The 13,277-nt window shown below is 39.5% G+C and overlaps 1 protein-coding gene across 1 annotated transcript in view; it reads right to left on the reverse strand.

Annotated features, from left to right (window-relative positions):
- Positions 1-13,277, reverse strand: part of SLC15A1 (solute carrier family 15 member 1) — a 42,193-nt gene that overhangs the window by 22,833 nt on the left and 6,083 nt on the right. The window contains exons 4-7 of the mRNA XM_007467227.1: positions 13,169-13,268; positions 12,860-12,950; positions 10,870-10,953; positions 8,058-8,140 (exon numbers count right to left, since the gene is read on the reverse strand). Coding sequence (XP_007467289.1) covers positions 8,058-8,140; positions 10,870-10,953; positions 12,860-12,950; positions 13,169-13,268 — 358 coding nt within the window. The remainder of the gene's footprint in view (positions 1-8,057; positions 8,141-10,869; positions 10,954-12,859; positions 12,951-13,168; positions 13,269-13,277) is intronic.

Consider the following 13,277-nt stretch of genomic DNA (forward strand, 5'->3'; position numbering starts at 1 on the left):
AGCACAGGTCACTGCCCCCACCCCTCTTCCGGGGAGCCTGTGCAGCCCGCCACTGCCAGGTTCCCGGGATCCAGGGACAATTTCTCAGGGAGAACACACGGCGGGCCTCAGGCTGGGGCAACGTCACGCCGACTTCTGCCGCCGCAGGACCGCTCCGCACTCCGTGCCCCTCCCTGCCCCCGGCCTGAGAGCGCCAGAGCCCCCGAGTCAGCGGCTCCTTTAACGCCGTCCTGTCTGAGCAAAAAGCAGACGCCCTCCAGCGACCTACACGCAGAGGCAGGGCCAAGTCGAAAGCTGAGCCCCTGTGAGCTGTGAGAACAAAGAAGAAAAAGGGAAATCTCTCCCAGCAGCCTCAGAAACAGCGGATTAAAGCTACACAATCAATTTGATGTACCCTGCCTCTGTGGAATACATGAATAGACAGCGAATCATCCCAAATTGAGGAGGCGGACTTCTAGAGCAAGATCTATGATTTTTTCCCCTTTTCCTCTTTTTGTGAATGTGTATGTGTATGCTTCTGTGTGAGATCTTGTCTGTATAGGTTTGCTTCCACCATTTGTCCCAGCGTTCTATCCGACCATTTTTTTTTTTAATTTTTTTCTTAATAATTAATTTTAATTTAAAGAACTCTGTTATACTTTACCTTCTTTCTATCTTTCCTTCCTTCCTTCCCTTTTTGAGACAACGAATCGTCCCAAATTGAGGAGGTGGACTTGGAGAGCAAGTTTTATGATTTTTTCCACTTTACCTCTTTTTGTGAGGGTATATGTGTATGCTTCTATGTAAGATTTTGTCTCTATAACTTTGCTTCCACCATTTGTCCTAAGGTTCTATCCTTCCCTTTTTTTTTTCCTCTAAATAATTATTTTTTTAATTCAATAACTTTATTATACTTTATTTTATTTTACTGTATCTTCTTTCTTTCTGTATTTTTTCCTTCCTTCCCTCATTCCTTCCTTCCTTCCCTCCTCCCTCCCTCCCTCCTTTCTTTCCTTCTTGCCTTCTTCCTTTCTTTTCTTCTTTCTTTCTTTCTTCCTTCCCTCCTTCCTTCCTTCCCTCCTCTCTTTCTTTCTTTCTTTCTTTCTTTCCTATTTCCTCCTACTTATACTAATTCTCTCTACTTTCTCTCCCTTTTATTCTGAGCCGAGTGGATGAAAGGCTCTTGCTGCTCCAGCCAGGAGTCAGGACTCTGCCTCTGAGGTGGGAGAGCCAACTTCAGAACACTCGTCAAGAAGAGACCTCCCAGCCCCACATAATATCAAACGGCGAAAATCTCCCAGAGATCTCCATCTCAACACCAGCACCCAGCTTCGCTCAACGACCAGCAAGCTACAGTGCTGGACAACCTATGCCAACCATATAGCAAAACAGGAACACAACCCCACCCACTAGCAGAGAGGCTGCCTAAAATCATAATAAGTCCACAGACACCCCAAAACACACCACCAGACGTGGACCTGCCCACTAGAGAGACAAGATCTAGCCTCATACACCACAACACAGCCACTAGTCCCCTCCACCAGGAAGCCTACACAACGCACTGAACCAACCTTAGCCACTGGAGACAGACATCAAAAACAACGGGAGCTACGAACTTGCAGCCTGCAAAAAGGTGAACCCAATCACAGTAAGATAAGCAAAATGAGAAGACAGAAAAACACACAGCAGATGAAGGAGCAGGATAAAAACCCACCAGACCTAACAAATGAAGAGGAAATAGGCAGTCTACCTGAAAAAGAGTTCAGAATAATGATAGTAAAGATGATCCAAAATCTTGGAAATAGAATGGACAAAATGCAAGAAGCAGTTAACAAGGACCTAGAAGAAATAAAGATGAAACAGACAATGATGAACAACACAATAAATGAAATGAAAAATACTCTAGATGGGATCAATAGCAGAATAAATGAGGCAGAAGAACGGATAAGTGACCTGGAAGATAAAATAGTGGAAATAACTACTGCAGAGCAGAATAAAGAAAAAAGAATGAAAAGAACTGAGGACAGTCTCAGAGACCTCTGGGACAACATTAAACGCACCAACATTCGAATTATAGGGGTTCCAGAAGAAGAAGAGAAAAAGAAAGGGACTGAGAAAATATTTGAAGAGATTATAGTTGAAAACTTCCCTAATATGGGAAAGGAAATCGTTAATCAAGTCCAGGAAGCACAGAGAGTCCCATACAGGATAAATTCAAGGAGAAATACGCCAAGACACATATTAATCAAACTGTCAAAAACTAAATACAAAGAAAGCATATTAAAAGCAGCAAGGGAAAAACAACAAATAACACACAAGGGAATCCCCATAAGGTTAACAGCTGATCTCTCAGCAGAAACTCTACAAGCCAGAAGGGAGTGGCAGGACATACTGAAAGTGATGAAGGAGAAAAACCTGCAACCAAGATTACTCTACCCAGCAAGGATCTCATTCAGATTTGATGGAGAAATTAAAACCTTTACAGACAAGCAAAAGCTGAGAGAGTTCAGCACCACCAAACCAGCTTTACAACAAATGCTAAAGGAACTTCTCTAGACAAAAACACAAGAGAAGGAAAAGTCCTATAATAACGAACCCAAAACAATTTAGAAAATGGGAATAGGAACATACATATCGATAATTACCTTAAATGTAAATGGACTAAATGCTCCCACCAAAAGACACAGATTGGCTGAATGGATACAAAAACAAGACCCATATATATGCTGTCTACAAGAGACCCACTTCAGACCTAGAGACACATACAGACTGAAAGTAAGGGGATGGAAAAAGATATTCCATGCAAATGGAAACCAAAAGAAAGCTGGAGTAGCAATTCTCATATCAGACAAAATAGACTTTAAAATAAGGACTATCAGAAGAGACAAAGAAGGACACTACATAATGATTAAGGGATCGATCCAAGAAGAAGATATAACAATTGTAAATATTTATGCACCCAACATAGGAGCACCTCAATACATAAGGCAAAAACTAGCAGCCATAAAAGGGGAAATCGACAGTAACACATTCATAGTAGGGGACTTCAACACCCCACTTTCACCAATGGACAGATCATCCAAAATGAAAATAAATAAGGAAACACAAGCTTTAAATGATACATTAAACAGGATGGACTTAATTGATATTTATAGGACACTCCATCCAAAAACAACAGAATACACATTTTTCTCAAGTGCTCATGGAACATTCTCCAGGATAGATCATATCTTGGGTCACAAATCAAGCCTTGGTAAATTTAAGAAAATTGAAATTATATCAAGTATCTTTTCCGACCACAACGCCATGAGATTAGATATCAATTATAGGAAAAGAGCAGTAAAAAATACAAACACATGGAGGCTAAACAATACACTACTTAGTAACGAAGTGATCACTGAAGAAATCAAAGAGGAAATTAAAAAATACCTAGAAACAAATGACAATGGAGATACAACGACCCAAAACCTATGGGATGCAGCAAAAGCAGTTCTAAGAGGGAAGTTTATAGCAATACAAGCCCACCTTAAGAAGCAGGAAACATCTCGAATAAACAACCTAACCTTGCACCTCAAGCAATTAGAGAAAGAAGAACAAAAAAACCCCAGAGTTAGCAGAAGGAAAGAAATCATAAAAATCAGATCAGAAATAAATGAAAAAGAAATGAAGGAAACAATAGCAAAGATCAATAAAACTAAAAGCTGGTTCTTTGAGAAGATTAACAAAATTGATAAACCATTAGCCAGACTCATCAAGAAAATAAGGGAGAAGACTCAAATCAATAGAATCAGAAATGAAAAAGGAGAAGTAACAACTGACACTGCAGAAATACAAAAAATCATGAGGGATTACTACAAGCAACTCTATGCCAATAAAATGGACAATCTGGAAGAAATGGACAAATTCTTAGAAATGCACAAACTGCCAAGACTGAATCAGGAAGAAATAGAAAATATGAACAGACCAATCACAAACACTGAAATTGAAACTGTGATTAAAAATCTTCCAACAAACAAAAGCCCAGGACCAGATGGCTTCACAGGCGAATTCTATCAAACATTTAGAGAAGAGCTAACACCTATTCTTCTCAAACTCTTCCAAAATATAGCAGAGGGAGGAACACTCCCAAACTCATTCTACGAGGCCACCATCACCTTGATACCAAAACCAGACAAGGATGTCACAAAGAAAGAAAACTACAGGCCAATATCACTGATGAACATAGATGCAAAAATCCTCAACAAAATACTAGCAAACAGAATCCAACAGCACATTAAAAGGATCATACACCATGATCAAGTGGGGTTTATTCCAGGAATGCAAGGATTCTTCAATATACGCAAATCTATCAATGTGATTAACCATATTAACAAATTGAAGGAGAAAAACCATATGATCATCTCAATAGATGCAGAGAAAGCTTTTGACAAAATTCAACACCCATTTATGATAAAAACCCTGCAGAAAGTAGGTGTAGAGGGAACTTTCCTCAATATAATAAAGGCCGTATATGACAAGCCCACAGCCAACATCATCCTCAATGGCGAAAAACTGAAAGCATTTCCACTAAGGTCAGGAACAAGACAAGGTTGCCCACTCTCACCACTCTTATTCAACATAGTTTTGGAAGTTTTAGCCACAGCAATCAGAGAAGAAAAGGAAATAAAAGGAATCCAAATCGGAAAAGAAGAAGTAAAGCTGTCACTGTTTGCAGATGACATGATACTATACATAGAGAATCCTAAAGATGCTACCAGAAAACTACTAGAGCTAATCAATGAATTTGGTAAAGTAGCAGGATACAAAATTAATGCACAGAAATCTCTGGCATTCCTATATACTAATGATGAAAAATCTGAAAGTGAAATCAAGAAAACACTCCCATTTACCATTGCAACAAAAAGAATAAAATATCTAGGAATAAACCTACCTAAGGAGACAAAAGACCTGTATGCAGAAAATTATAAGACACTGATGAAAGAAATTAAAGATGATACAAACAGATGGAGAGATATACCATGTTCTTGGATTGGAAGAATCAACATTGTGAAAATGACTCTACTTCCCAAAGCAATCTATAGATTCAATGCAATCCCTATCAAACTACCACTGGCATTTTTCACAGAACTAGAACAAAAAATTTCACAATTTGTATGGAAACACAAAAGACCCCGAATAGCCAAAGCAATCTTGAGAACAAAAAATGGAGCTGGAGGAATCAGGCTGCCTGACTTCAGACTATACTACAAAGCTACAGTAATCAAGACAGTATGGTACTGGCACAAAAACAGAAAGATAGATCAATGGAATAGGATAGAAAGCCCAGAGATAAACCCATGCACATATGGTCACCTTATCTTTGATAAAGGTGGCAGGAATATACAGTGGAGAAAGGACAGCCTCTTCAATAAGTGGTGCTGGGAAAATTGGATAGGTACATGTAAAAGTATGAGATTAGATCACTCCCTAACACCATACACAAAAATAAGCTCAAAATGGATTAAAGACCTAAATGTAAGGCCAGAAACTATCAAACTCTTAGAGGAAAACATAGGCAGAACACTCTATGACATAAATCACAGCAAGATCCTTCTTGACCCATCTCCTAGAGTAATGGAGATAAAAACAAAAATAAACAAATGGGACCTAATGAAACTTCAAAGCTTTTGCACAGCAAAGGAAACCATAAACAAGACCAAAAGACAGCCCTCAGAATGGGAGAAAATATTTGCAAATGAATCAACTGACAAAGGATTAATCTCTAAAATTTACAGGCAGCTCATGCAGCTCAATAACAAAAAAATAAACAACCCAATCCAAAAATGGGCAGAAGACCTAAATAGACATTTCTCCAAAGAAGATATACAGACTGCCAACAAACACATGAAAGAATGCTCAACATCATTAATCATTAGAGAAATGCAAATCAAAACTACAATGAGATATCATCTCACACCAGTCAGAATGGCCATCATCAAAAAATCTAGAAACAATAAATGCTGGAGAGGGTGTGGAGAAAAGGGAACACTCTTGCACTGCTGGTGGGAATGTGAATTGGTTCAGCCACTATGGAGAACAGTATGGAGGTTCCTTAAAAAACTACAAATAGAACTACCATATGACCCAGCAATCCCACTACTAGGTATATACCCTGAGGAAACCAGAATTCAGAAAGAGTCATGTACCAAAATGTTCATTGCAGCTCTATTTACAATAGCCCGGAGATGGAAACAACCTAAGTGCCCGTCGTCGGATGAATGGATAAAGAAGATGTGGCACATATATACAATGGAATATTACTCAGCCATAAAAAGAAACGAAATTGAGCTATTTGTAATGAGGTGGATAGATCTAGAGTCTGTCATACAGAGTGAAGTAAGTCAGAAAGAGAAGGACAAATACCGTATGCTAACACATATATATGGAATTTAAGAAAAAAAAATGTTATGAAGAACCTAGGGGTAAAACAGGAATAAAGACAGAGACCTACTGGAGAACAGACTTGAGGATATGGGGAGGGGGAAGGGTGAGGTGTGTTAGGGCGAGAGAGAGACATGGACATATATATACTAACAAACGTAAGGTAGATAGCCAGTGGGAAGCAGCCGCATGGCACAGGGAAGCCGGCTCGGTTCTTTGTGGCTGTCTGGAGGGGTGGGATAGGGAGGGTGGGAGGGAGGGAGACAAAGAGGGAAGAGATATGGGAACATATATATATGTATAACTGACTCACTCTGTTATAAAGCAGAAACTAACACACCATTGTAAAGCAATTATACCCCAATAAAGATGTTAACAAAAAATAAAAAATAAATTAAAAAAAGTGCATTCACAGTGATGTAACAGCAGGAGAAGGCGATGGTGATGCCAGCTGGGGACATGTATGTGACTTTGTGACTTAAAAGCAATAACTCAAAGCTACGAGGTGACTTAGATGCTGGGAAATAACAATATCATTCTCATGACTAAATAGCTTGAAATTGTTCTTTTGGCGTTGGGGCTAAGTCATCAGTTACTTGGGAAGAAAGAACTTAGAGATCACTGGAATTGGGTCATTCCTATTAGACTGGAAAAAGCTTTGTGGTGGGAATAGTTCCAATGTTAGAGGAAAGTGTAGGAGGAAAAGGGAATAGCAGTGAGGTGGGAGAATTTTTGAATTTGATAAAGTATACATGTATAGTTTAACACAATAACACCAGGAAAAGGGGAAAGTAAGTGACTAAAATTATCTTAAGGCTGCCTTTACATCCAAAAGATTACCCACACTTAAAAAAACTGAGTGACACATTACTCCCTGATTATACAATGTAGATATTCCTAAAAAAAAAAAAAATGGGTAGCACATTTGAGAATAAAGCTATTTGACTCCATTATTTAAAAATTCCTACACTCAATATTGATTTCCTGCCTTAAAATGTGCCTGTGTGGACACATACCGTGTAGATGCACATGGAAGAAACCATATTCCGCATGTTCCTATTTGGTGAAATGGTCTTGGAAACAAGACTTCTGATGTCTGCATAGTATGACATAGATGTACTATAAGTTAGACACTGTTCTATTTTCAGCAACTTGCTGGACTTCAATTTTTGTCATAAATTTTTTTCTAAGTATTACATACATTGATAATCTTTTAACGTGAAGCTGTGTTCATTTTTAAAAGTTATTTTCTTGGCCTTAGTTCCTGCACGTAGGATTACTGACACTTTCCACACTTCAGACTCTGGACATACACTATGAAACCAGACCTCTCCATTTTTGTTTCACTGCTCCCTGACAAACATCAGATGTTGTCTGTCATTTTGAGAGGTAAAGAGTCCCTTTGATTTGCTTTTCTATCACCACTGATCTTATTTTATAAGTTCAATAGCCATTTCCATCCCTCCCTTTTTGAGTTCTGTTTGTGTCCTTTTCCATTTGGTGAGTTTTATAAGAAACTTCAATTTATCGAAAAAGGAAAGAACAAGAATAAAATGTCTAAAGGAAAGTCAAAGGTTCATTGAATTTTAATTTAAAGGAGGTAGAAGGCTCTGGGGTGACTAAATGTGATTGAGAGAGAAGACTACTGAAATACTTACCCCAACACAGCTGGCGACTTTAGCCATGACATTACCCTGGGGCTGGACCTTCTTGTACATTCCACTGCCAATGACAAATACAACTGGGGAGGGCAAAAGAAGATAAGTCAACAGGGAGTTTGACAGAACTATCTGTCAACTAGAATATGTGTTTTTATTTGAGTTACAACCTTGTTTTGGAAATACCGGGATTACTCATAGTGTTGGTTTACCTCCCTCTCTCCTGGTTTCCAGAGTGCTTTTGATTCTAATAATCACAGCAGCTTCTGAGTAATATTATATTGTGTTCTCATATACGAACATTGAAGCCTAATACTATCTCCTTCCCAGAACTTGGGGCAGCCTGCAGACACTCGGTAGAGCTATTTGAGCACAAGTTCTATCCCTCTTTACAGGGATAAATGCTTTCACAAAGCAGATTAATGCATTATTCTACAAATACATAGAACACAGCCTTAATTTTCTGGCTGCAATAGCAAGAGAAAGTTTCTTCTTTTTTTTAAATCTTCAGACAAAAATAGGAACTAATCTCTTGAAACTGCTGCTTCATCACATATGGCAGAATTTATTCTGTGGTCATGGTACAGAAACAGTTACCATTAATTGCATGTGCAGTTACAGTTTTACGAAAAGTTAAAAAGTTCTTTTTCAGTGAGGCCGTTCTTCCATGGACCTTCTTAGAAAATGCATAATACTGTGAAAATAACTTAGGGGAAAAAAAAAAAAGCTTTTCTGCAAGAGACTCTGAAAACCACAATCTCTATGCTGGGATTTCTGATTATCCAATATCACAGTTCAATAATTTTAAAACATCGACGAATTGCTTGACTTCTACTTGTTTTCCTCAATTTAAGAAGGCATGAATTTTTGACAGGTGCCAACTCTCAAGCATATCTCCAAGTGTGTGCCTGGATTGTAGATGTTCTTTACAGTTAAAGGAAGAGGAGTTTACTTGTATTCTCACCCAATGCTGATTTCCCTCAATCCAGACATGGAATACCCAGTTGAGTATTCCATTTGAGTTTACCTCTTTTTTTTTTTTTTTGCGGTACACGGGCCTCTCACTGCTGTGGTCTCTCCCATCGCGGAGCACAGGCTCCGGACGCGCAGGCCCAGCGGCCACGGCTCACGGGCCCAGCTGCTCCGCGGCACGCGGGACCCTCCTGGACCGGGGCACGAACCCGCGCCCACTGCATCGGCAGGCGGACCCTCAACCACTGCGCCACCAGGGAAGTCCCTGAGTTTACCTCTTTTTGTCAACCAATATTTTAATCTTTAAGCTTCTGATTAACTAATGAACTTGTTCAAGCATAGGATTGTTGCCGGTAGGAACTTCTAGAGAGGATGGTAAGGCATAGGATTTGGCCTCTTCTCAAATCCATTATAAGAAAAAGCATAATCTTTGATGTAAGGATGACTCATAGGGATGAAAAGAGAATTTACCTGATGCCAATTTAACACAGCATCTGGCATAAAAACAATAGTTTTTGAAAACCTATCTCTTTACCCAGAATTGGGGGAGAGAAGGCATATATAAGCCTTCTAGGGGAGAGTGGCAATATTTAAACAATTACAGAAGAAAATGGATGTTAAAAAGGGGGCGAATCCTGAGCTTTCGCCTAAGTGTAAGGATAAAGCTAAATTACTACAACATAAGCAAAAGAGATGAAAAAGGGCATACTCAATACTATTAAAAACTGGTAAAAAAAAAAATCAGAGAACGTGACAGTGCTGACTGCTACCTCATCTGAGAGGGAGGAGATGCTGTGAAGGCTTGAGACAGTTATTGGGTTCTGTTTCCTTCTTTTGCTTCTGTTGTAGATTGAACTGTGTTCTCCCCAAAACATGTTGAAATCCCTGTCCCCAGGACCTCAGAATGTTACCTCATTTGGAAATACAATCTTTGCAGATGATGAAGTTAAGGAGAAGTCATTAGGGTGGGTCCTACTCCAAAATGACTGGTGTCCTTATCAAAACGGGACATTTGGACACAGATGCACGCACAGGGGGAAGGCTATGGACCGACTGAAGTTATACTGCCACAAGCCAGGGAACTATTAGAGGTAGCAGGGAAACCTGGAAGAGATTCTTCCCTAGGGCCTCCAGAGGGAGCATGGCCCTGCTGACATATTGATCTTGGACTTCCAGCCTCCAGAACTGTAAGACAATTAATAAATTTCTGTTGTTGAAGCTACTCAGTCTGTGACATTTTGTCATGGCAGCCCAAGGAAATGAAGACACCTACCGTCTTTTAAACTGGACTATCCCTTGTAGAAAACTCTTCAGACCTCCTAAAAAGCCAATGCCAAGAACTTATGTGCAAATGTCTGTACACATATATTCCTCCCAGAGGGAAGACAGTCTTGTAGAAACATTTAGAGATGATACATTATGGAAAACTAGATGTTCACTGGAAAAATTTAAGTGACAATTGGACCAGGTTGCCATGTCTTCAGGCAAGTTGTAGATGCACATATGTTGATAAGAACAAAAGCTTTCAGCCATGGTTTCACCTAGTATAGCAGATTCTATCACCTTCTTCTTAATCTGCCTAAATAGTTTCAAACCTTTAAATGTCCAACTCAATTGATCCCCTTTCCTCTGGACTCTTTTTTGATCCTACTTTCTCTGAAACAATATGCCAACTCTACTTTCTTTGAATTCTCAGAGTATGTTTAACATGGGATGGCAATTCTTTGTATTACTTACTATTACAGTTTGTTACATGAACTTTTAAAAACTGGTCACAACAATTAATATGAAGGCCTGACCTGATCACAGGACTGTATTAATTCAACTGATTTCTACTTACTCAGAGATACAGCCATAAGGGCAGCAGGAACCCCAAACGCCAATGGGTAACAAGGTTGTTTACTGTGAATTCCACAAAATTGAACTGGGGAGAAATGACAGGATTAAAATTCATTATGGCAATGGTAATACTCATCTATTTCCCGGTTTTGTAAATCCCTAACTGGTTCTTACATATTGTTTTCACTTAATGTTCTAGACTTATCCATTTGCCTTACTGATGTCATTGCAAGTAGACGGGCATTGCAGTAGACTGATGTCTACTACAAGGCTGAGCAAATGGCTTTGTAGTAGAAAGAGCAGGAGATGGAGGCGGGTTCTAACCTTAGCCACTAAATAGATGTCTGATACCAGCTAAGCCAAAATCAGTGGGAATCCTTATGTTCTGTTGACTTACTTAGTGGGAGAGATGAAAATGACCTAGACACAATAATATGAAGAAAGTGGGACTCAGAAAGTAAAATCAAAGGGCCCTGGAAAATCAGGATGATATGGCCCTGAATTCATGCCAATTAGAAAACAATTAGATGACCCAGGGTAGGGGTCAATAAACTTTTTTTGTGAACAGCCAGATAGTATATCTTTTAGGCTGTGGACCTGTCCTAACTACTCAGCCCTGCCTTTGTAGGTGAAAGCAGCCATAGACAATACACGCATGGATGGTCTTGTCCAGATTTCTGGATTTGGCCTGTGGGCCATAGTCTCCTAACTCCTGTCTGAAGATCTATTTTACCTCTGAAATCCTAGGGGTGGTAGGGAAAAAATTAAGACTCTGGAAGGGGCAACAGAAATTACTGGAAATCCTTTCAATGGAGTTCTGGAGCCTCCAGGAATCATCTGATCCTAAAGGGGTGTGTCTTTGTTTTTGACCAACTGTTTCACAGTTCTGCAGAGAAAGAAGTTAACTAGGCAGAAAACTACAGTCATACAAATGTTTCCTGTTCATTACTGTACAAATGATTCCTATTCACAGCAACGCAAGATAATCCCCCCATCCAGTAAAGAACATAAATCTCTGTTAGTCAAATCCTTATTTGAACTGATTGTAGCAGCTTTCCAGTTCCCTCATTAACTAATAAGTTACATAAAATCTCTGTCATGCGGATGTTATATCTGCATGAGAGCCATGATTTTCCCTTAAAAATTATCCTATTACACATTTTCTAATTCAAACATGCACAGCACATATTCTAGTAGAACCTGGAGGTGGGACAGGTTAGGGGGTGAGAAAACATAATGTAAGAATAAAAGCTAGTAAATTTTCATACAAAGCAAGTTGGAATGGGGTTTAAGTGTCATCTTCAAAGTGCTACTACAGGCAGAAATACATAAACTCCATAAATTATCTTCTTTCATAGTTTATTCTGACTCGAGGTGTGGACACCATAGTCCTGTTTTGGTCTAATTGGTCCCCAAATATTCCCTTCCATATGGGAAATTCATAAACCCTCATTGGAGTGCTGACAAGCACAAAAATATGAGCTGATGATAGATGCTGTCCCATTCTCTTCCTTGGGGGCAGTTCTTTTAGAAATATCTGAGATGATGGGAAAGCAAAGAATAAAACCTTGCCTGCTAAATTCTTCCTGGCTCACTGAATGTCACTGGGGAGTAAAGCTTGAAGGCAAAAATGTCAACTATGCCCCCCCCCCCCGTGTGGTTTCCAAACAGCCTCTCTTGTCTTATCTCTTACCATGAGTAAGGACTTTGCATTAGTAATAAGTTAGAAAAATCGATTGCTATACTAAGGATGGTTTAACTTCCTCAGGGGTCACTGGGATAAGGGATTCAAATAAGATTAGCAGTTAAATCTTGAAAGAAAAGTAGCTGGCATTCCAGATTTCACTGTATCCTCTAGGATGTACGTGACAGCTGAGGCATCGTGGGAGAATTGCGGGACAGGACAGACCAACAAGGACTCAACCTTTTCACCTGACTTCTCTTCACAATTAAAAAAAGAAAAACCAAGGTCCACTTCAGATATTTTTTACCTCTGAGCATGGGAGTGATGATAGTAGACAGCAAGCTTCCAGCATTAATGGCCAAATAAAAGATGGAAAAAAATCTGTTTCTTTGTTTTTCCTGTAATAAAAAAGGATAAGGTAGGATGACTTTGGCTATACAGTAACGGATCAACTGTAGCCGATGATCTGACTTGACTTTGAACTTAGCTTTGGTCAGTGTCTTACTTTCATGTGTATTTGAACAGCCTCCAATGGAGAATACACTTTGACCATGGAATTTGATTCCTGGGTGTTTATAATCACTTACATGGTTTCTGTGGAGACGCATGCTCTCACCTGGCCCTTTTCAAACTGATCTCCACCAAATGCAGACACACAAGGCTTTATCCCTCCGGTACCCAGAGCTATCAGGGCCAGGCCAACCATGGACAGTACCCTAGGGAAA

The sequence above is a fragment of the Lipotes vexillifer genome, unplaced genomic scaffold (genome assembly GCF_000442215.2).
Source record: "Lipotes vexillifer unplaced genomic scaffold, Lipotes_vexillifer_v1.1 scaffold291, whole genome shotgun sequence".
Lineage (NCBI taxonomy): Eukaryota > Metazoa > Chordata > Mammalia > Artiodactyla > Lipotidae > Lipotes > Lipotes vexillifer.